This window comes from Pseudophryne corroboree, chromosome 7, assembly GCF_028390025.1.
Source record: "Pseudophryne corroboree isolate aPseCor3 chromosome 7, aPseCor3.hap2, whole genome shotgun sequence".
NCBI lineage: Eukaryota > Metazoa > Chordata > Amphibia > Anura > Myobatrachidae > Pseudophryne > Pseudophryne corroboree.
This window is the reverse complement of record NC_086450.1, coordinates 137,850,931-137,876,102: the sequence shown is the minus strand read 5'-3', so window position 1 is coordinate 137,876,102 and position 25,172 is coordinate 137,850,931. Positions and strand designations below refer to the sequence as shown.

Sequence of the window (25,172 nt, the reverse complement as noted above, 5' to 3'; positions counted from 1 at the left end):
TAATCCACCTCTCACCTACCCTGCCATCATGGGCACTTATTCAACTCTCACCTATCACTATGGACACTGATCCACCTCTCACTTACCCTGCCATGATGGCCACTGATCCACCTGATCTCCTGTCTACAGGTCCCAGATAACTTTGCAGCAGTGCACAAACTCCCTGCCCTACTCACCTTCCAGACTGCCAAGCAGTTGTGGCCCTCTTATCCTTGAAGTGGAGACACACTTCACCATTCAGTTGTAGATTTGGGAGACTGTTAGCCACTTCTCTGGGGAGCGCTCTATGGCCTGGCTGATTGCAGCGCTAGAAGCTACTTTTGTGGAGCTGGTTTTGTGGAACTGCTGAGCTCCCAGGGGAAATGGAGAGAAAGTGGGAGACAGTGCTAGCACACCTGGAGGGACAAGCAGGGCTTCAGTTTGGGGGTGCTGCTGCAGCCGGCACTGGAAGTAGCCGCACACCCTCAGCTCCTCCAATGGCTCATAGTCTAGGGATGACCATCGACCATCGATGATTCAAAAATCATCGATGGTCTATGACCAATGTTGAATACTTTTGCCATCGATGGGGGAAAACCAGATGGTTTCCCACCATCGATGATGCACAAGCAGCAAAATATTATTATTATTTTTTTACAAAGTGCCGGGACACAGAGCTTAGCTCCACCCCTGACACGACACTTCCACAAAGCTCCACCCTGGGCTCTCATTGGCCACTGCCTACTAAATTGTAAAGGAGGGTTGACCATTGGTGGGTGGAACCATCGATGGTTCCCTTACAGATGGTTTCACACCATAAGGGTTACCCATCAATGGTAACATTGATGGTGACCATTAAGAATGCCAAATTGATTTCTCACAAATATTTAAAATGCCCGCTCTAATATATATTGTAAATGCCTGCACCTCTTATTACCATATACGATAAAAGTGTGCTGTACATTGCAAAACACTGTATCCCGTAAGAGAAAACAATACACCCACACATTATCTGAGTTCCAAAGCTCATTGAAGTATATATTTGCTATTAAAAAGGGATATGGATTCAATATATATTACAAAGTACAGTATACCTATAGTTACATGGTTACACTCACACAGTAAGCAGTTAAAACATACAATTACATACAATTTCAGTTACATGCCAGCGATACAATTACCATATCTTTCTCATATAAATTTGTCCCTCCATATGACTCTCTCTCTCCCTCTCTCCCTCTCTCCCTCTCTCTCTCTCTCTCTCTCTCTGTGTAAAATCATGCAAGACCTCCATCTTCCTCTGAGACCAAAAAGCAAGTAAACCTGATACCAAAAAAACAGGAACTACCTTCCTGTGTGACCAGCAAAATGTGTTAACTAGTTTCTGCGAGAGGGGTTCATGATGAGTCACTATTCTCTTTGTATATGCTGATCAGGTTCAGCCTTGAAGACTGCCAAAGGGCTGGCCTGAGTTCCCTGTCCACTGTAACATTCATTGTTCTAACAAAGTGATTTTAGCTTTTATACATGTAATCATAATTATCTGCTGCAATGGCCTACAACTTAATAACAAGTATCAAATTAATCTACACATTAAGCTGGTTGTTTTAATAGTAAACATGACCGGTCTATCTTGTTTAGTTCAAATAATGCACATTCATGACATTACTTCATTAGATAATTTTAAATCATCATGATGTCTGGCACTTGATATTATTATAATTATGTACTGTATGAAATAAGTGTCGAATCCATCTCTGTGGCATGTCCGTGTAAATGCGTGTGTTACCATATATTGCTGTGCTCGCTGCGCATATTTGCAAGTATAGCGACTTAAATGTGTGTAGTTTGTATGTTCTCTTTATGTAATATTTTTGACTTCGACACCATCGATGGGTAATCCACCAATGGCCATCCCTATCATAGTCCTTGCTCTCCTTCAGCAGGCTCATAAAGTCCACATTGCCCACGGTAGACTCCGGCTGCAGTGAGGGGGCCGGGGACGAGTTGGCCGAATTGCACTGGTTAAACTCTGTCTGTGGAAGGGCCCTCCCCTGATGGTGTCAGCGGGCGCCTCATGCAATTGCACAACTTGGATGTTGCTAGAAACGGCCCCTACTCTGGCATAAGTAAACTGTGTTTTCTGTTTGGCATAATGTGAAATGGTGCCACTAAAATGTCTTTTACAGATTTGGGGTGCTGGAAGTATTTACACATTACACTTTTTAATGAATATATCATATTGGCAGTTTTATCGGTAGGGGCCCCCCATAAATTAGCTGTGCTGGGGCCCCCAGAAATCTTACCCTGGCCCTGACTATTTATTTACACTAACCTTATTACAGGAATTGAACCTGGGACTGTTGTGATCACAGACATTGCCGTGGATGCCCTTTTCAGGCCGCAGTTTGAGCAGGTCATATTAGATAAAGTGGTTATCAGGAACACGGAACTGCACCAGAAACTGGCAGAGAAACTTCTACACTGCAGTAAAGAGATAAACGACTTTCTTACTATTATCGGCCACACTATGTGCACCTACGACTTTTATGAAGGTATGTATTATTCTTTAGCCAAACACAAAGCAGTAGTTGTCTATGTCTTGTATTGGTTGCAGTGGCATATACAGTAAATAGGAACACGAGCCCAGTGAGACTTGTTGGTGTGGCCATGCATACCCGGGCTAATAGTGCACTTCTTCCGACCTGATATAGGGACATGCCCGATAATGACCCAAATAATAAACTGGCATTGCTAGCCATATCAGGCAGTTGGCACATTTGATCCAATTGCCCTATATGGCTAGCAATATCATAGCGTGTATGGCCAGCATTCTAATATTTGCTACTACAGTATTTGGTATAATTTTAGCACGATGACCTTATTTCCCCACTAAACTTTATTTTGCCAAACTTTACAGATATACTCTGCATATTCTCCAGTGGTTTGGGGTTCTATTGTCTATTAAAAATAAAATATTTGTATTATGAGATAGCTAATAGTTCTTTTATTATTATTTAATGAAATATCTAAAGTGGTAAACATCTACTTCTAGGTAGGAATGACTCACATGCAATAACATATTTGTGTCTTGTTTGAAAGTAATGAAATATGGACAAGAGCAGTAAAAGTAATTTATTTCTAAGGTCAGGGGAGATTGGATGGGGCACTATGTTCCTTTTCTAAAGAAGAAAAATGTGAATACCTCCAAAAGGCGTATAATGCAGGAGTCCGGAACATAGAGATGGAGTCTTCAGTGTTTGCTGCCATGTGTCATTTATGTGGCCTTAAAGGTACTTTAAAAAAAATTTTTTTTTTTTACGAATTCTAATTTAAAATAACGAACACTTAAGGTGTGTACACACGGAGTGATATGGCTCAGCGATTTTGACTGTATAGTCAGAATTGCTAAGAAAATTAGTGCATATTGCTCCGTGTGTACACAGCGAGCAATATTGATGCGTGTCTGCGCCAGGTCGCTATTGCTGGGAAAAATAGACTGTGCAGGCAAGTCAATTTTCACTATGTCGCTGGAAAAGTAAAAGTATCCCTCTATTTAAAGGATTTAGTCAAAATCGCCCATAGCCAAAATCGCTTGCACACTTACTCAAAATTGCTGGTAAAGATAGTCAAATCGCCTACTGCCAGTTCAAGGTAAATCGCTCATAGTCAAAATTGCTCATAGTCAAAATCGCTCCGTGTGTACAGTATGCACCTTTAGGCTTGTGCATTACATTGGGGTATATGCAATTGCGGTCGAATTCCCGAAATTGTCGAATTTCGGGATTTTTTCGCCAAAAAAAAAAATCGTCAATGCAATTCAGTGCTTTCCGTCAAAAAAACGGACTTTCAAAATTCGACTTTTTGAAATTCGACTTTTGTCAAATTCGACTTTTCTGCAATGATACAAGTGCTGCAATTCGACCAAAGTGTATTCAATTCAAGTTTGGAAATTCGACAACAGTGCTTTTAGACAGTAAATTCGTCATTTTCAATCCGCCACACTTTGGAGGGTGAAACCAATAAAAAAAAATTTAAAACATGTTTTTTTTTTTTGGGAATAGCATATCTATTTATATTAGAAGGGATTAGGTACTTGGTTTGTCTTTTTTGGTTGCACAAGTATTATTTATATATTTTTTAAAATATATATTTTATTTTATTTTTTTAATAGCTGGAACGGTAAAATCAAGGAAAAAAATGGCGTGGGGTCCCCCCTCCAAAGCATAACCAGCCTCAAGCTCTTCGAGCTGGTCCTGGTTCTAAAAATGCGGGGAAAAATTTGACAGGGGATCCCCCGTATTTTTAAAACCAGCACCGGGCTCTGCGCCTGGTGCTGGTGCAAAAAATACGGGGGACAAAAAGAGTGGGGGTCCCCCGTATTTTTTACACCAGCATCGGGCTCCACTAGCTGGACAGATAATGCCACAGCCGGGGGTCACTTTTATACAGTGCCCTGCGGCCGTGGCATTAAATATCCAACTAGTCACCCCTGGCCGGGGTACCCTTGGGGAGTGGGGACCCCTTCAATCAAGGGGTCCCCAGCCACCCAAGGGCCAGGGGTGAAGCCCGAGGCTGTCCCCCCCCCCATCCAAGGGCTGCGGATGGGAGGCTGATAGCCTTGAGAAAAATGTCAGAATATTGTTTTTTCCAGTAGTACTACAAGTCCCAGCAAGCCTCCCCCGCAAGCTGGTACTTGGAGAACCACAAGTACCAGCATGCGGGAGAAAAACGGGCCCGCTGGTACCTGTAGTACTACTGGAAAAAAAATACCCAAATAAAAACAGGACACACACACCGTGACAAGTACAACTTTATTACATACTGCCGACACACACATACTTACCTATGTTGACACGCCGACTGCCACAGTCTCCGACGATCCGAGGGTACCTGTTAAAAAATGATACTCACCTTCCAGCGTCCAGAGATAAATCCACGTCCAGAGTATAATCCAGGTACTTGGCAAAATAACAAAACGCAAAAACCCGTGCCAGCGGACTGAAAGGGGTCCCATGTTGACACATGAGACCCCTTTCCCCGAATGCAGAGACCTCTACGTGACAGCTGTCACTGAAAGGTCTCTTCAACCAATCAGCGAGTGCAACGTCCTTGCACTCTGCTGATTGGCTCTGCGTGTCTGAGCTCAGACAGCGCATCGCAAAGCCTCTCCATTATATTTAATGGTGGGAACCTTGCGGTTAGCGGTGGGGTCACCCGCCGGTCAGCGGCTGACCGCGGGTAACCCCCCCGCTGACGGCAAAGTTCCCACCATTGAAATAATGGAGAGAGCTGTGCGATGCGCTGTCACAGCACAGACAGCGCACAGCCAATCAGGTGAGCGCCACGTAGTAGCGCTTCCTGATTGGCTGAAGGGACCTCAGTGACAGGAGTCACGTGGGGTCCCGGCACATTCGGGGAAAGGGGTCTCATGTGTCAATATGGGACCCCTTTCAGTCCGGCATGGTCGGGTATGCGGTTTGTTTTTTTAACATGTACGTGGATTATACTCTGGACGTGGATTTATCTCTGGACGCTGGAAGGTGAGTATAATTTTTTAACAGGTACCCTCGGATCGTCGGAGACTGTGGCAGTCGGCGTGTTAACATAGGTAAGTATGTGTGTGTCGGCAGTGTGTAATAAAGTTGTACTTGTCACGGTGTGTGTGTCCTGTTTTTATTTGGGTATTTTTTTTCCAGTAGTACTACAGGTACCAGCGGGCCCGTTTTTCTCCCGCATGCTGGTACTTGTGGTTCTCCAAGTACCAGCTTGCGGGGGAGGCTTGCTGGGACTTGTAGTACTACTGGAAAAAACAATATTCTGTCATTTTACTCAAGGCTATCAGCCTCCCATCCGCAGCCTTTGGATGGGGGGAACAGCCTCGGGCTTCACCCTTGGGTGGCTGGGGGGGGGGACCCCTTGATTGAAGAGGTCCCCACTCCCCCAGGGTACCCCGGCCAGGGGTGACTAGTTGGATATTTAATGCCACGGCCGCATGGCGCTGTATAAAAGTGACCCCCGGCTGTGGCATTATCTGTCCAGCTAGTGGAGCCCGATGCTGGTGTATAGAATACGGGGGACCCCTACTCTTTTTGTCCCCCGTATTTTTTGCACCAGCATCAGGCGCAGAGCCCGGTGCTGGTTTTAAAAATACGGGGGATCCCATGTCAATTTTGTCCCCGCATTTTTAGAACCAGGACCAGCTCGAAGAGCCCGAGGCTGGTTATGCTTTGGAGGGGGGACCCCACGCCATTTTTTTCCGGGTTTTTACCCGTTTTTTTAATTCGCGGCAAAATTTGGCAAATCGGCCGTTTTTCGCCCGCGGGAATGTCGAATCCGTTTTTCATTGAATATGGTGAATTCCGGCAGTCACCTGCCGGAATTCACCTGTCGAATTGTGTCAAATTAAAAAAACGGCGATAATTTTCCGCGATTCGCCGTGAATTGCATATACCCCTATATCTTCTAATAGATTCACAAGACCGTAATGAGCATTCTGTCAGACGGATGGATAGAAATATCTATCTATCTATGATATGTTGCAGCCCATAGCACCTACATTGAGGCACCTGCATGTGGCTGTTTATTCCTGCCAGCAGTAGATCATGCTTGTTCTCTACTCATCTGGCAGTAAAGGAGTTGGAGGAATGTAATGCAAGTGAGTCAGGACCCACTATACATAACCAACCTTCTATAGTAAACAGATCATGGATCTACCACACACACACAATGAGAGAAAACTGTCCCTAAGTAACTTATACTAGACTATACAGATTGGATATCTGGTTACTTGAGTACACCATGTAAGGAAATCAGTGTCATTTGGGTCATGAACCTCCCCCCCTTAACCTGTAGAATCACGTAAAGAGTCCACCAGCCATTGTTATTCAGTGTTCATTCATTATTATTATTATTATTATTATTATTTTCTCTGACGTCCTAGTGGATGCTGGGAACTCCGTAAGGACCATGGGGAATAGCGGCTCCGCAGGAGACTGGGCACAACTAAGAAAGATTTAGGACTACCTGGTGTGCACTGGCTCCTCCCTCTATGCACCTCCTCCAGACCTCAGTTAGAATGTTGTGCCCGGCCGAGCTGGTTGCACACTAGGGGCTCTCCTGAGCTCTTAGAAAAGAAAGTATATTTAGGTTTTTTATTTTCAGTGAGATCTGCTGGCAACAGACTCACTGCTACGAGGGACTGAGGGGAGAAGAAGCGAACCTACCTACTTGCAGCTAGCTTGGGCTTCTTAGGCTACTGGACACCATTAGCTCCAGAGGGATCGAACACAGGCCCAGCCTCGGTCGTCCGGTCCCGAAGCCGCACCGCCGTCCCCCTTGCAGAGCCAGAAGCAAGAAGAACGTCCAGGAAATCGGCGGCTGAAGACTCCGGTCTTCATTAAGGTAGCGCACAGCACTGCAGCTGTGCGCCATTGCTCCCCATGCACACCACACACTCCGGTCACTGATGGGTGCAGGGCGCTGGGGGGGGCGCCCTGGGCTGCAATAAGAGTACCTTAGCTTGGCTAAAAAACACATAATATAGTCAGTAAGACTATATATGTGTAAAATCCCCTGCCAAAAATATCCTGAAAAAAGCGGGAGAAGTCCGCCGAGAAGGGGGCGGGGCTATCTCCCTTAGCACACTGGCGCCATTTCCTCTCACAGCTCCGCTGGAAAGACGCTCCCAAGGCTCTCCCCTGCAGTTTCCAGGCTCAATAGGGTTAAAAAGAGAGGGGGGGCACTAAATTTAGGCGCAAACTGTGTATTATAGCAGCTATAGGGGAAAAATCACTGTGTATCCCTGCATTATATAGCGCTCTGGTGTGTGCTGGTATACTCTCTCTCTGTCTCCCCAAAGGACTTTGTGGGGTCCTGTCCTCAGTCAGAGCATTCCCTGTGTGTGTGCGGTGTGTCGGTACGGCTGTGTCGACATGTTTGATGAGGAGGCTTATGTGGAGGCAGAGCAGGTGCCGATAAATGTGATGTCCCCCTCTGCGGGGTCGACACCTGAATGGATGGACATGTGGAAGGAATTACGCGATAGTGTCAACTCCTTACATAAAAGGTTTGACGACATAGCAGATGTGGGACAGCCGGCTTCTCAGCCCGTGCCTGCCCAGGCGTCTCAAAAGCCATCAGGGGCTCTAAAACGCCCACTACCTCAGATGGCAGACACAGATGTCGACACGGATACTGACCCCAGTGTCGACGACGATGAGACTAGTGTACATTCCAATAGAGCCACTCGTTATATGATTACGGCAATGAAAAATGTGTTGCACATTTCTGATATTACCCCAGGTACCACAAAAAAGGGTATTATGTTTGGGGAGAAAAAGCTACCAGTGGTTTTTCCCCCATCTGATGAATTAAATGAAGTGTGTGAAGAAGCGTGGGCTTCCCCCGATAAGAAACTGGTAATTTCTAAAAAGTTACTAATGACGTACCCTTTCCCGCCAGAGGACAGGTCACGTTGGGAGACATCCCCTAGGGTGGATAAAGCGCTCACACGTCTGTCAAAAAAGGTGGCACTACCGTCTCCGGACACGGCCGCCCTAAAGGAGCCTGCGGATAGAAAGCAGGAGGCTATCCTGAAGTCTGTATATACACACTCAGGAATTATACTGAGACCGGCTATTGCTTCAGCATGGATGTGCAGTGCTGCAGCTGCGTGGTCAGATTCCCTGTCGGAAAACATTGATACCCTAGACAGGGACACTATATTGCTAACCGTAGAGCATATTAAAGACGCTGTCTTATACATGAGAGATGCACAGAGGGATATTTGCCGGCTGGCATCTAAAATAAACGCAATGTCCATTTCTGCCAGGCGAGGGTTGTGGACTCGGCAGTGGACAGGAGATGCAGATTCTAAAAGGCACATGGAAGTTTTGCCTTACAAGGGTGAGGAGTTGTTTGGGGATGGTCTCTCGGACCTCGTTTCCACAGCGACAGCTGGGAAGTCAGCATTTTTACCCCATGTTCCCTCACAGCCAAAGAAAGCACCGTATTATCAGGTACAGTCCTTTCGGCCCTAGAAAGGCAAGCGGGTTAGAGGCGCGTCCTTTCTGCCCAGAGGCAGAGGTAGAGGGAAAAAGCTGCAACATACAGCCAGTTCCCAGGAACAAAAGTCCTCCCCCGCTTCCTCTAAGTCCACCACATGACGCTGGGGCTCCACAGGCGGAGCCAGGTACAGTGGGGGCCCGTCTCAAGAACTTCAGCGACCAGTGGGCTCGCTCACGGGTGGATCCCTGGATTCTACAAGTAGTATCTCAGGGGTACAAGCTGGAATTCGAGACGTCTCCCCCTCGCCGTTTCCTCAAATCTGCCTTGCCGACAGCTCCCCCGGACAGGGAGGCAGTGCTGGAGGCGATTCACAAGCTGTATTCTCAGCAGGTGATAATCAAGGTACCCCTCCTTCAACAAGGACGGGGTTACTATTCCACAATGTTTGTGGTACCGAAACCGGACGGTTCGGTGAGACCCTTTTTAAATTTAAAATCCTTGAACACTTATATAAGAAGGTTCAAGTTCAAGATGGAATCGCTCAAGGCGGTGATTGCAAGCCTGGACGAGGGGGATTACATGCTATCACTGGACATCAAGGATGCTTACCTGCATGTCCCCATTTACCCTCCTCACCAGGAGTACCTCAGATTTGTGGTACAGGACTGTCATTACCAATTCCAGACGTTGCCGTTTGGTCTGTCCACGGCACCGAGGGTATTTACCAAGGTAATGGCCGAAATTATGATACTCCTTCGGAAAAAGGGAGTTTTAATTATCGCGTACTTGGACGATCTCCTTATAAAGGCGAGGTCCAGGGAACAGTTGTTGATTGGAGTAGCACTAGCTCGGGAAGTGCTACAACAGCACGGCTGGATCCTGAATATTCCGAAGTCGCAGCTGGTTCCTACAACGCGTCTACTGTTCCTGGGGATGGTTCTGGACACAGATGAGAAAAAAGTGTTTCTCCCGGAGGAGAAGGCCAAGGAGTTGTCATCTCTAGTCAGAGACCTCCTAAAACCAAAACAGGTGTCGGTGCACCACTGCACGCGAGTCCTGGGAAAGATGGTGGCTTCTTACGAAGCAATTCCATTCGGAAGGTTCCATGCAAGGATCTTTCAGTGGGATCTGTTGGACAAGTGGTCCGGATCGCATCTTCAGATGCATCGGCTGATAACCCTGTCTCCAAGGACCAGGGTGTCGCTGTTGTGGTGGCTGCAGAGTGCTCATCTTCTAGAGGGCCGCAGATTCGGCATACAGGACTGGGTCCTGGTGACCACGGATGCCAGCCTTCGAGGTTGGGGGGCAGTCACACAGGGAAGAAACTTCCAAGGACTATGGACGAGTCAGGAGACTTCCCTACACATAAATATTCTGGAACTAAGGGCCATTTACAATGCCCTAAGTCAGGCAAGACCCCTGCTTCAACACCAGCCGGCGCTGATCCAGTCAGACAACATCACGGCGGTCGCCCATGTAAACTGTCAGAGCGGCACAAGAAGCAGGATGGCGATGGCAGAAGCCACAAGGATTCACCGATGGGCGGAAAATCATGTGTTAGCACTGTCAGCAGTGTTCATTCCGGGAGTGGACAACTGGGAAGCAGACTTCCTCAGCAGGCACGACCTCCACCCGGGAGAGTGGGGACTTCATCCAGAAGTCTTCCAAATGGTTGTACACCGTTGGGAAAGGCCACAGGTGGACATGATGGCGTCCCGCCTCAACAAAAAGCTAAAAAGATATTGCGCCAGGTCAAGGGACCCTCAGGCGATAGCTGTGGATGCTCTAGTGACACCGTGGGTGTACCAGTCGGTTTATGTGTTCCCTCCTCTGCCTCTCATACCCAAGGTACTGAGAATAATAAGAAGGAGAGGAGTAAGAACTATACTTGTGGTTCCGGATTGGCCAAGAAGAGCTTGGTACCCAGAACTTCAAGAAATGATCTCAGAGGACCCATGGCCTATGCCGCTCAGACAGGACCTGCTGCAGCAGGGACCCTGTCTGTTCCAAGACTTACCGCGACTGCGTTTGACGGCATGGCGGTTGAACGCCGGATCCTGAAGGAAAAGGGCATTCCGGAGGAAGTCATCCCTACGCTGATTAAAGCTAGGAAGGAGGTGACCGCAAACCATTATCACCGCATATGGCGAAAATGTTGCGTGGTGTGAGGCCAGAAGGGCCCCAACGGAGGAATTTCAGCTGGGTCGATTTCTGCACTTCCTACAGTCAGGGGTGACTATGGGCCTCAAATTAGGTTCCATTAAGGTCCAGATTTCGGCTCTGTCGATTTTCTTCCAAAAAGAACTGGCTTCACTGCCTGAAGTTCAGACGTTTGTTAAAGGAGTGCTGCATATTCAGCCCCCTTTTGTGCCTCCAGTGGCACCTTGAGATCTCAACGTGGTGTTGGATTTCCTTAAGTCACATTGGTTTGAGCCACTTAAAACCGTGGAACTAAAATATCTCACGTGGAAAGTGGTCATGCTGTTGGCCTTGGCTTCGGCCAGGCGTGTGTCAGAATTGGCGGCTTTGTCATGTAAAAGCCCTTATCTGATTTTCCATATGGATAGGGCGGAATTCAGGACTCGTCCCCAATTTCTTCCTAAGGTGGTATCAGCTTTTCATTTGAACCAACCTATTGTGGTGCCTGCGGCTATTAAGGACTTGGAGGATTCCAAGTTGCTGGACGTAGTCAGGGCCCTGAAAATCTATGTTTCCAGGACGGCTGGAGTCAGGAAAACTGACTCGCTATTTATCCTGTATGCGCCCAACAAGCTGGGTGCTCCTGCTTCAAAGCAGTCTATTGCTCGCTGGATCTGTAGTACGATTCAACTTGCACATTCTGCGGCTGGACTGCCGCATCCTAAATCTGTAAAAGCCCATTCCACGAGGAAAGTGGGCTCTTCTTGGGCGGCTGCCCGAGGTGGTCTCGGCTTTACAACTTTGCCGAGCTGCTACTTGGTCGGGTTCAAACACATTTGCTAAATTCTACAAGTTTGATACCCTGGCTGAGGAGGACCTTGAGTTTGCTCATTCGGTTCTGCAGAGTCATCCGCACTCTCCCGCCCGTTTGGGAGCTTTGGTATAATCCCCATGGTCCTTACGGAGTTCCCAGCATCCACTAGGACGTCAGAGAAAATAAGAATTTACTCACCGGTAATTCTATTTCTCGTAGTCCGTAGTGGATGCTGGGCGCCCATCCCAAGTGCGGATTGTCTGCAATACTTGTATATAGTTATTGCCTAACTAAAGGGTTATTGTTTGGAGCCATCTGTTGAGAGGCTCAGTTGTTATTCATACTGTTCACTGGGTATAGTATCACAAGTTGTACGGTGTGATTGGTGTGGCTGGTATGAGTCTTACCCGGGATTCCAAATCCTTTCCTTATGGTGTTAGCTCTTCCGGTCACAGTTTCCTAACTGAGGTCTGGAGGAGGGGCATAGAGGGAGGAGCCAGTGCACACCAGGTAGTCCTAAATCTTTCTTAGTTGTGCCCAGTCTCCTGCGGAGCCGCTATTCCCCATGATCCTTACGGAGTTCCCAGCATCCACTACGGACTACGAGAAATAGAATTACCGGTGAGTAAATTCTTATTATTATTATTACTTTCACACGTGACTAAACTATGAATGCTTCTGAAACCATTCAGTCTTTTGGTGATAATTTTGACTCTAGAGTCTATCACTGTCATGTTTTAATCACTATCATTATATGCTTCCTAGTTTATTCTTCTCACATGTGACTACAGTATATGAAATGCACCAAATCCAGGATCAGGTCTGGATACATATGAATTCTAAGGGTTTGCAGCAATAATTGAACAGATCTGTGAGATGCAGCCTTGGTTCCCCAGACATTAGTGCTCACATAGTAACTAGAGATGAGCGCCGGAAATTTTTCGGGTTTTGTGTTTTGGTTTTGGGTTCGGTTCCGCGGCCGTGTTTTGGGTTCGACCGCGTTTTGGCAAAACCTCACCGAATTTTTTTTGTCGGATTCGGGTGTGTTTTGGATTCGGGTGTTTTTTTCCAAAAAACCTAAAAAACAGCTTAAATCATAGAATTTGGCGGTCATTTTGATCCCAAAGTATTATTAACCTCAAAAACCATAATTTACACATTTTCAGTCTATTCTGAATACCTCACACCTCACTATTATTTTTAGTCCTAAAATTTGCACCGAGGTCGCTGTGTGAGTAAGATAAGCGACCCTAGTGGCCGACACAAACACCGGGCCCATCTAGGAGTGGCACTGCAGTGTCACGCAGGATGTCCCTTCCAAAAAACCCTCCCCAAACAGCACATGACGCAAAGAAAAAAAGAGGCGCAATGAGGTAGCTGTGTGAGTAAGATAAGCGACCCTAGTGGCCGACACAAACACCGGGCCCATCTAGGAGTGGCACTGCAGTGTCACGCAGGATGTCCCTTCCAAAAAACCCTCCCCAAACAGCACATGACGCAAAGAAAAAAAGAGGCGCAATGAGGTAGCTGACTGTGTGAGTAAGATAAGCGACCCTAGTGGCCGACACAAACACCGGGCCCATCTAGGAGTGGCACTGCAGTGTCACGCAGGATGTCCCTTCCAAAAAACCCTCCCCAAACAGCACATGACGCAAAGAAAAAAAGAGGCGCAATGAGGTAGCTGACTGTGTGAGTAAGATAAGCGACCCTAGTGGCCGACACAAACACCGGGCCCATCTAGGAGTGGCACTGCAGTGTCACGCAGGATGTCCCTTCCAAAAAACCCTCCCCAAACAGCACATGACGCAAAGAAAAAAGAGGTGCAAGATGGAATTGTCCTTGGGCCCTCCCACCCACCCTTATGTTGTATAAACAGGACATGCACACTTTAACCAACCCATCATTTCAGTGACAGGGTCTGCCACACGACTGTGACTGATATGACGGGTTGGTTTGGACCCCCACCAAAAAAGAAGCAATTAATCTCTCCTTGCACAAACTGGCTCTACAGAGGCAAGATGTCCACCTCATCATCATCCTCCGATATATCACCGTGTACATCCCCCTCCTCACAGATTATCAATTCGTCCCCACTGGAATCCACCATCTCAGCTCCCTGTGTACTTTGTGGAGGCAATTGCTGCTGGTCAATGTCTCCACGGAGGAATTGATTATAATTCATTTTAATGAACATCATCTTCTCCACATTTTCTGGATGTAACCTCGTACGCCGATTGCTGACAAGGTGAGCGGCGGCACTAAACACTCTTTCGGAGTACACACTTGTGGGAGGGCAACTTAGGTAGAATAAAGCCAGTTTGTGCAAGGGCCTCCAAATTGCCTCTTTTTCCTGCCAGTATAAGTACGGACTGTGTGACGTGCCTACTTGGATGCGGTCACTCATATAATCCTCCACCATTCTTTCAATGGTGAGAGAATCATATGCAGTGACAGTAGACGACATGTCCGTAATCGTTGTCAGGTCCTTCAGTCCGGACCAGATGTCAGCATCAGCAGTCGCTCCAGACTGCCCTGCATCACCGCCAGCGGGTGGGCTCGGAATTCTGAGCCTTTTCCTCGCACCCCCAGTTGCGGGAGAATGTGAAGGAGGAGATGTTGTTGACAGGTCGCGTTCCGCTTGACTTGACAATTTACTCACCAGAAGGTGTTTGAACCCCAGCAGACTTGTGTCTGCCGGAAAGAGAGATCCAAGGTAGGCTTTAAATCTAGGATCGAGCACGGTGGCCAAAATGTAGTGCTCTGATTTCAACAGATTGACCACCCGTGAATCCTTGTTAAGCGAATTAAGGGCTCCATCCACAAGTCCCACATGCCTAGCGGAATCGCTCCGTGTTAGCTCCTCCTTCAATGTCTCCAGCTTCTTCTGCAAAAGCCTGATGAGGGGAATGACCTGACTCAGGCTGGCAGTGTCTGAACTGACTTCACGTGTGGCAAGTTCAAAGGGCATCAGAACCTTGCACAACGTTGAAATCATTCTCCACTGCGCTTGAGACAGGTGCATCCCACCTCCTATATCGTGCTCAATTGTATAGGCTTGAATGGCCTTTTGCTGCTCCTCCAACCTCTGAAGCATATACAGGGTTGAATTCCACCTCGTTACCACTTCTTGCTTCAGATGATGGCAGGGCAGGTTCAGTAGTTTTTGGTGGTGCTCCAGTTTTCTGTACGTGGTGCCTGTACGCCGAAAGTGTCCCGCAATTCTTCTGGCCACCGACAGCATCTCTTGCACGCCCCTGTCGTTTTTAAAAAAATTCTGCACCACCAAATTCAAGGTATGTGCAAAACATGGGACGTGCTGGAATTGGCCCAGATTTAATGCACACACAATATTGCTGGCGTTGTCCGATGCCACAAATCCACAGGAGAGTCCAATTGGGGTAAGCCATTCCGCGATGATCTTCCTCAGTTGCCGTAAGAGGTTTTCAGCTGTGTGCGTATTCTGGAAACCGGTGATACAAAGCGTAGCCTGCCTAGGAAAGAGTTGGCGTTTGCGAGATGCTGCTACTGGTGCCGCCGCTGCTGTTCTTGCGGCGGGAGTCCATACATCTACCCAGTGGGCTGTCACAGTCATATAGTCCTGACCCTGCCCTGCTCCACTTGTCCACATGTCCGTGGTTAAGTGGACATTGGGTACAGCTGCATTTTTTAGGACACTGGTGACTCTTTTTCTGAGGTCTGTGTACATTTTCGGTATCGCCTGCCTAGAGAAATGGAACCTAGATGGTATTTGGTACCGGGGACACAGTACCTCCAACAAGTCTCTAGTTGGCTCTGCAGTAATGATGGATACCGGAACCACGTTTCTCACCACCCAGGATGTCAAGGCCTCGGTTATCCGCTTTGCAGTAGGATGACTGCTGTGATATTTCATCTTCCTCGCAAAGGACTGTTGGACAGTCAATTGCTTGGTGGAAGTAGTAAAAGTGGTCTTACGACTTCCCCTCTGGGATGACCATCGACTCCCAGCAGCAACAACAGCAGCGCCAGCAGCAGTAGGCGTTACACGCAAGGATGCATCGGAGGAATCCCAGGCAGGAGAGGACTCGTCAGAATTGCCAATGACATGGCCTGCAGGACTATTGGCATTCCTGGGGAAGGAGGAAATTGACACTGAGGGAGTTGGTGGGGTGGTTTGCGTGAGCTTGGTTACAAGAGGAAGGGATTTACTGGTCAGTGGACTGCTTCCGCTGTCGGCCCAAGTTTTTGAACTTGTCACTGACTTATTATGAATGCGCTGCAGGTGACGTATAAGGGAGGATGTTCCGAGGTGGTTAACGTCCTTACCCCTACTTATTACAGCTTGACAAAGGGAACACACGGCTTGACACCTGTTGTCCGCATTTCTGGTGAAATACTTCCACACCGAAGAGCTGATTTTTTTGGTATTTTCACCAGGCATGTCAACGGCCATATTCCTACCACGGACAACAGGTGTCTCCCCGGGTGCCTGACTTAAACAAACCACCTCACCATCAGAATCCTCCTGGTCAATTTCCTCCCCAGCGCCAGCAACACCCATATCCTCCTCATCCTGGTGTACTTCAACACTGACATCTTCAATCTGACTATCAGGAACTGGACTGCGGGTGCTCCTTCCATCACTTGCAGGGGGCGTGCAAATGGTGGAAGGCTCATGCTCTTCACGTCCAGTGTTGGGAAGGTCAGGCATCGCAACCGACACAATTGGAGTCGGACTCTCCTTGTGGATTTGGGATTTCGAAGAACGCACAGTTCTTTGCGGTGCTACTGCTTTTGCCAGCTTTAGTCTTTTCATTTTTCTAGCGAGAGGCTGAGTGCTTCCATCCTCATGTGAAGCTGAACCACTAGCCATGAACATAGGCCAGGGCCTCAGCCGTTCCTTGCCACTCCGTGTGGTAAATGGCATATTGGCAAGTTTACGCTTCTCCTCCGACAATTTTATTTTAGGTTTTGGAGTCCTTTTTTTACTGATATTTGGTGTTTTGGATTTGACATGCTCTGTACTATGACATTGGGCATCGGCCTTGGCAGACGACGTTGCTGGCATTTCATCGTCTCGGCCATGACTAGTGGCAGCAGCTTCAGCACGAGGTGGAAGTGGATCTTGATCTTTCCCTAATTTTGGAACCTCAACATTTTTGCTCTCCATATTTTAATAGGCACAACTAAAAGGCACCTCAGGTAAACAATGGAGATGGATGGATTGGATACTAGTATACAATTATGGACGGACTGCCGAGTGCCGACACAGAGGTAGCCACAGCCGTGAACTACCGCACTGTACTGTGTCTGCTGCTAATATAGACTGGTTGATAAAGAGATAGTATACTCGTAACTAGTATGTATGTATAAAGAAAGAAAAAAAAACCACGGTTAGGTGGTATATACAATTATGGACGGGCTGCCGAGTGCCGACACAGAGGTAGCCACAGCCGTGAACTACCGCACTGTACTGTGTCTGCTGCTAATATAGACTGGTTGATAAAGAGATAGTATACTCGTAACTAGTATGTATAAAGAAAGAAAAAAAAAACACGGTTAGGTGGTATATACAATTATGGACGGGCTGCCGAGTGCCGACACAGAGGTAGCCACAGCCGTGAACTACCGCACTGTACTGTGTCTGCTGCTAATATATAGACTGGTTGATAAAGAGATAGTATACTCGTAACTAGTATGTATGTATAAAGAAAGAAAAAAAAACCACGGTTAGGTGGTATATACAATTATGGACGGACTGCCGACACAGAGGTAGCCACAGCCGTGAACTACCGCACTGTACTGTGTCTGCTGCTAATATAGACTGGTTGATAAAGAGATAGTATACTCGTAACTAGTATGTATGTATAAAGAAAGAAAAAAAAACCACGGTTAGGTGGTATATACAATTATGGACGGGCTGCCGAGTGCCGACACAGAGGTAGCCACAGCCGTGAACTACCGCACTGTACTGTGTCTGCTGCTAATATAGACTGGTTGATAAAGAGATAGTATACTCGTAACTAGTATGACTATAAAGAAAGAAAAAAAAAACCACGGTTAGGTGGTATATACAATTATGGACGGGCTGCCGAGTGCCGACACAGAGGTAGCCACAGCCGTGAACTACCGCACTGTACTGTAACATAGTAACATAGTATCTGAGGTTGAAAAAAGACAATTGTCCATCGAGTTCAACCTATTTGTGGTGTCCTCTGCATGATGATTTGACTAAATAGTAACTATAATGCATGACTATGCACCATACCCCTGGATATCCTTATCCAATAGGAATTTATCTAACCCATTCTTAAAGGTGTTGACAGATTCCGCCATTACAACTCCCTCGGGAAGGGAATTCCAAACACGTATTGTCCTTACCGTGAAAAAGCCTTTACGCCGTATTGTGCGGAATCTCCTCTCCTCTAACCTGAGCGAGTGTCCACGAGTCCTCTGTGTTGATCTAACCAAAAACAGGTCCCGCGCAAGCTCTGAGTATTGTCCCCTTATATATTTGTAGATGTTGATCATATCCCCTCTTAGTCTCCGCTTTTCCAATGTAAACATGCCTAGTCTTTCAAGCCTTTCCTTGTATTCCATCGTCTCCATGCCCTTAATTAGTTTGGTCGCCCTCCTTTGTACCTTTTCAAGCTCCAGGATATCCTTTTTGTAGTACGGTGCCCAGAACTGTACACAGTATTCAAGGTGTGGCCTCACTAGTGATTTATATAATGGGAGTATAATACTCTCGTCCCTAGCATCAATACCCCGTTTTATGCATGCTAATATCTTATTAGCCTTCTTTGCTGCAGTCCTACTTTGGGTACTACTGCTTAGCTTGCTATCTATGAGGACACCTAAGTCCTTTTCCAGTACAGAATCCCCTAGTTTTACCCCATTTAGTAGGTAGGTGTACTTTTTGTTCTTGTTACCACAGTGCATTACCTTACACTTGTCTGTGTTGAAGCGCATTCTCCATTTGGCTGCCCATGCTTCTAATTTAACTAAGTCGTTCTGAAGAGACTCGGCATCCTCCTCTGTTTTTATAACCTTACACAATTTGGTATCATCTGCAAAAATTGACACCATGCTCTCTAGACCTTCTGTTAGGTCGTTAATGAAAATATTGAACAATAGCGGTCCTAATACTGAGCCTTGCGGCACACCACTTAGCACTTCAGTCCAAGTTGAAAAATATCCATTAACCACAACGCGCTGCTTCCTATTATCTAACCAGTTTTTGACCCAAGTGCATATTGTGCTTCCTATCCCTGATTCTTGTAGCTTGTATATAAGTCTCATGTGTGGTACAGTATCAAACGCTTTGGCAAAGTCTAAAAAGATTACATCCACGTCTTTACCCTGATCTAGGTTTGCGCTTACTGTTTCATAAAAGCCAAGTAAGTTGGTTTGACAGGATCTGTCCTTCATAAACCCATGTTGATTCCTTTTAATGACCTTATTGGTTTCAAGGGACTTCTGAATACTATCTCTTAGAATACCTTCCAATACTTTCCCCACTATAGATGTAAGACTAACTGGTCTATAATTACCTGGTTCAGCTTTACTTCCCTTTTTGAATATAGGCACTACTTCCGCTATACGCCAGTCTTTGGGAACCATACCTGATATAACTGAATCCTCAAAGATCAGAGATAGCGGTTTTGCCAGTTCAGAGTGAAGCTCCATTAGAACCCTTGGATGAATACCATCGGGCCCTGGTGATTTATTAATCTTTAAATGTTTTAATCGGTGACAGACTACTTCCTCGCTTAAATAAGTACCTATCAGTGTGATATTGTCCTTATTGAGATTGTGTGTCAGTCCCTGAATTGGGTCCTCTCTAGTGAATACTGTTGAAAAAAACTCATTTAGTGTGTTCGCTATGTCATTATCATTTTTGCTTAAGACTCCCAACGTGTCCTTCAAAGGGCCTATACTCTCCTTTTTTAATCTCTTGCTATTGATGTATTTAAAGAATTTTTTGGGATTTGCTTTGCTTTCCTTTGCTACTAGTTTTTCAGTTTCTACTTTAGCCGCTCTTATTTCCTTTTTGCAATTTTTGTTACATTCCTTATAGTGCTGAAATGACTCTGCTTCCCCGTCAGATTTGTATTTTTTAAATGCTCGCCTTTTCTTGCCCATAAGTTCCTTAATCTTTTTGTTAAGCCACATCGGTTTATGATTTTTATTCCCTTTTTTGCTACTCATAGGAATATATTTGAGTGTATTTTTAGCTAGCAGGAATTTTAGTACCTCCCATTTCTCCGTAGTATTTTTTCCTAAAAACAAACCTTCCCATTCAATATCCCTGAAAAATACCCTCATCATTTCAAAATTTGCTTTGCTAAAGTTTAAAGTCCTAGTTGAGCCAGTATAGGGCTGTTTGTAGAAACTGATATTGAATGTGACCATATTATGGTCGCTGTTTCCTATGGGTTCCCCTACTATAATACCCGATACCAAATCCTGATTGTTTGTTAATACCAGGTCTAAGATTGCATTGTACCTAGTTGGTTCCTCAATTAGTTGGACTAGGTAGTTATCATTTAGTGTGTTTAAAAACATACTGCCCCTAGCAGTATCACATGAATCGTTTTTCCAGTTTATCTCTGGATAGTTAAAATCTCCCATCACTACTATGTCTCCTACTCCTGCTGCTTTTTCAATTTGCTTTAGTAACAATTCATCATCAGATGCGTTGATACCAGGCGGCCTATAGCATACACCCAATACTAACTTTTTTGTTCCTTTTTCCCCGCATGCAATTTCTACCCATAGTATCTCAACAGTGTCTACAGTACCCTCCTGAGTATCTTCCCATATATTAGGTTTTAAAAACGGCTTTACGTACAGTACTGTGTCTGCTGCTAATATAGACTGGTTGATAAAGAGATAGTATACTACTAATATTATATATACTGGTGGTCAGGTCACTGGTCACTAGTCACACTGGCAGTGGCACTCCTGCAGCAAAAGTGTGCACTGTTTAATTTTAATATAATATTATGTACTCCTGGCTCCTGCTATAACCTATAACTGGCACTGCAGTGCTCCCCAGTCTCCCCCACAATTATAAGCTGTGTGAGCTGAGCACAGTCAGATATATATATACATTGATGCAGCACACTGGGCTGAGCAGTGCACACAGATATGGTATGTGACTGAGTCACTGTGTGTATCGTTTTTTTCAGGCAGAGAACGGATATATTAAATAAAACAAACAACTGCACTGTCTGGTGGTCACTGTGGTCGTCAGTCACTAAACTCTGCACTCTCTTCTACAGTATCACAGTATCACAGCCTCAGGTCAATCTCTCTCTCTCAACCCTAATCTAAATGGAGAGGACGCCAGCCACGTCCTCTCCCTATCAATCTCAATGCACGTGTGAAAATGGCGGCGACGCGCGGCTCCTTATATAGAATCAGAGTCTCGCGAGAATCCGACAGCGTCATGATGACGTTCGGGCGCGCTCGGGTTAACCGAGCAAGGCGGGAGGATCCGAGTCTGCTCGGACCCGTGAAAAAAACATGAAGTTCGTGCGGGTTCGGATTCAGAGAAACCGAACCCGCTCATCTCTAATAGTAACTGCTGGCAGAGGCTACAATTGTAGGTCAGAGTTAATATTTGAGGTCTCCTAATGCTTAATTTGAATGTGCAAAATAAAGGCCGATATCTGGCTGAATCGTTAATTTAGCAGTCAGTCCAGCCCTACAATATACAGTATATTTGATGCATTCCTGCTTCAGTGGCAGATTTAAGAGAAGCAATCCCATCTGAAATCATTTATACATCATTTTTAAACAAAAGAAGCTAATCATTTCTGTGATCACTACTAGATTATTAATAATGAAGTTTGTCCATACACCTAGGAGACTGTCACCATAAATAATAAGATAGATATCACTCTCCTCCCATAACTCACAACGTTAGTGAACCCAAGGTCAACAGGTGCCAACCAGGACACTTTATCAGGACACTTGATCACTTATACCATGTGTCTTAGTACTGCCTTATACCCCTTTTACACTACTGAGCACGGGTCGCAGCCGGGAGCCTGACACGGGTGCTACCCGGCTGCGGCCCGTGCTCAGCTCCCTTTCCCACTGCGCTCACCAACCCGGCATATTGGCGGGTTGGTGACGCTGCTAGTGACGCAGCAGGGGCGGCGCTGGGAGATCACATGATCTCCCAGCGCCGCACTTCCAAACAGTGTAAGCGGGAGCCGTGTCGCATCGACACGGCTTCCGTTTACACTACAACCCTACCCGGATCATTCCCGTGTCTGACCCAGGTATTTACCCGGGTAGGATTCACGGGTCACTTGATCCGGGTTTTTTGCTGGGGGACCCTTTTCCACTAGCAAAAAACACGGGTAAATACGCGCCCCCGTGCATTTATCCGTGTTTTTTGAGCTAGTGGAAAAGGGGAATAAGTGACCTGTAGGAAACACTGGTAATGTGAGTACAGGTGTTGCCTACCTGAAAAAGGTCATCTGGTCCTAGTTAGACACAGACCTCGGCTTTGGAGCATGGCCTAGCACGTTGTGACATAAGATGAGTGGTCTATCATTCCTAGCTTTTACCAATCCATAATAAAGAGGTAAAATGTAAAAAAAAAAAAAAACACAAGAAAAACATACCTGCTCTACCTTTTAATATTACTTTTAAAACAAGTGTATAATCTATACACTAGAGCAGGCTTAGCCAACTTGTGGCTCTCCAGCTGTTGTGAAACTACAAGTCCTAGCATGCCCTGCCACACTTTTGTTATTAAGAAATGCTAAAACAGTGACCGGGCATGCTGGGATGTGTAGTTTCACAACAGTTGGAGAGCCACAGGTTGCACTAGATTATTGAACAACAGGAATTTGTTGAGTAGTGTATGCATTCAGACTATTAACAGTATTGGAACATTGAATCTCTTCTAGCTGCAGTAGTCTGCGTGACTCTTCTTGACAGGCTGCAAGGAGATCAGATCACACACAGCCACAGCGTTCTGGGAGAGTACCAGAAGCGGCCACAGAAGTTGATTGCACAGTTCATCAAGAAAGAACTTCACTTGTGCATATAGCTTGCTCCCAGATCGGTGCTAGATAACACAGCTATCTCATATACTGTATATAGTTCATATGTAAATACTGCATACTGTGTATAATACTCCTACACCGTTCTACTACAGTAGGAGGTTACTGTGAAATGCAACCACTTTCCCCTAAATTACAAGGTTGTTTCTATGAAAGCACTACTACTTTGGACAATTTTCAAGAATTTATTGTCCTTGAAGATATCTGAAGTAGTCTGTGCTCTAGACGTGCGTCCCCACAGGAACCACACTTCAGGGTAAATTTATTAAGGTGGAAGTTTTTTCAGAACTGGTGATGTTGCTCATAGCAACCAATCAGATTCTACTTAACATTTATCTAACTGCTTCTTGAAGATAAAAGATAGAATCTGATTGGTTGCTATGGGCAACATCACGAGGTCTAAAAAACTTTCCTCCTTAGTAAATTTACCCCTTCCTGTTCTTTCCAGCGCATTAAGATAACCGGTGCCTATCTATAGATCTTTAAAAACATTCACCTTACAGCCCCCCTCCTTTATATAGGGTGGGTTGTAATATTCTATTGTACAATAAATATATAATTTACAATCTGGGGTAAATTATATTCACTTTATTCAGCCTTTTGTTTTAAGCAAATTTGAATTGTTTCAAGTCAACACGTGTATAATATCAAATTATTTTAAATACTATAACTACAACCAAGTTATGTTCATGAGCAGATTTTTCTTTAACTAAATTATCTGTTATGTAGAGTACTTAATAACACAGTATTCACCTAGTGGGATCATAGTCCATAGGTTTTTGGCCATAGGGATCACCAGGAAGATTCCTGGTAGGCCGACGTATCTGTGGGGCCTGTTTTGTGTGTTGTCACGTTGCCCCACCCCCCACATGACAGGTAGCCCACAGCACTCTGGGGGTCATTCCGAGTTGTTCGCTCGTTGCCGATTTTCGCAAAGGAGCGATTAAGGCAAAAATGCGCATGCGCTAAGTATTTTAGCACAAAACTTAGTAGATTTACTCATGTCCGAATGAAGAATTTTCATTGTTGAAGTGATCGGAGTGTGATTGACAGGAAGTGGGTGTTTCTGGGCGGAAACTGACCGTTTTCTGGGAGTGTGCGAAAAAACGCAGGCGTGCCAGAATAAAACGCAGGAGTGTATGGAGAAACGGGGGAGTGGCTGGCCAAACGCAGGGCGTGTTTGTGACGTCAAACCAGGAACGAAACGGGCTGAGCTGATCGCAGTGTAGGAGTAAGTCTCGAGCTACTCAGAAACTGCTAAGAATTATTTATTTGCAATTCTGCTAATCTTTTTCGTTCGCAATTCTGCTAAGCGAAGATACACTCCCAGAGGGCGGCAGGCTAGCGTGTGCAATGTTGCTAAAAGCAGCTAACGAGCGAACAACTCGGAATGAGGGCCTCAGTACACTGCATTGTCCCCATTCATTCTGTTGTTCCATCTCTGCAGCACAGCAACTCTGCCATCCAGTGATGCTGTCGTAGCTACAGGGTATGTTACACTTCTTGTGCTGCCCATGTCGGGCCACTTCTACAAAATGTTACAGGGCCACTTTTAGGCCCTCATTCCGAGTTGTTCGCTCGCAAGCTGCTTTTAGCAGCTTTACACACGCTAAGCCGCCGCCTACTGGGAGTGAATCTTAGCTTCTTAAAATTGCGAACGAAAGATTCGCAATATAGCGAAAAGACATCTCTGTGCAGTTTCTGAGTAGCTCGAGACTTACTCGGCATCTGCGATCAGTTCAGTGCTTGTCGTTCCTGGTTTGACGTCATAAACACACCCAGCGTTCGCCCAGACACTCCTCCGTTTCTCCAGCCACTCCCGCGTTTTTCCCAGAAACGGTAGCGTTTTTTCGCACACACCCATAAAACGGCCAGTTTCCGCCCAGAAACACCCACTTCCTGTCAATCACATTACGATCACCAGAACGAAGAAAAAACCGTGAGTAAAATTCCTAACTGCATAGCAAATTTACTTGGCGCAGTCGCAGTGCGGACATTGCGCATGCGCACTAAGCGGAAAATCGCTGCGATGCGAAAAAATTTACCGAGCGAACAACTCGGAATGACCCCCTTAGTTCCCAATCCGCCACTGGTCTCAGTCGCAACTACAGCAAAAGATGCAAGGAAGGCCACAACTGCATACAATCAGTCCCTATGAGAAGGTA

At 46.0% G+C, this 25,172-nt stretch overlaps 1 protein-coding gene across 1 annotated transcript in view; it reads left to right on the top strand.

The window, feature by feature from the left end:
- The window catches only part of UPP2 (uridine phosphorylase 2), a 39,824-nt gene extending 15,088 nt beyond the window's left edge, over nucleotides 1-24,736 (top strand). Inside the window, exons 5-7 of the mRNA XM_063933696.1 lie at nucleotides 2,325-2,534; nucleotides 3,126-3,272; nucleotides 22,852-24,736. Of these exons, the coding sequence (XP_063789766.1) occupies nucleotides 2,325-2,534; nucleotides 3,126-3,272; nucleotides 22,852-22,994 (500 nt within the window). The 3' untranslated portion in view covers nucleotides 22,995-24,736. The remainder of the gene's footprint in view (nucleotides 1-2,324; nucleotides 2,535-3,125; nucleotides 3,273-22,851) is intronic.
- The last annotated feature ends 436 nt before the right edge of the window (nucleotides 24,737-25,172 follow it).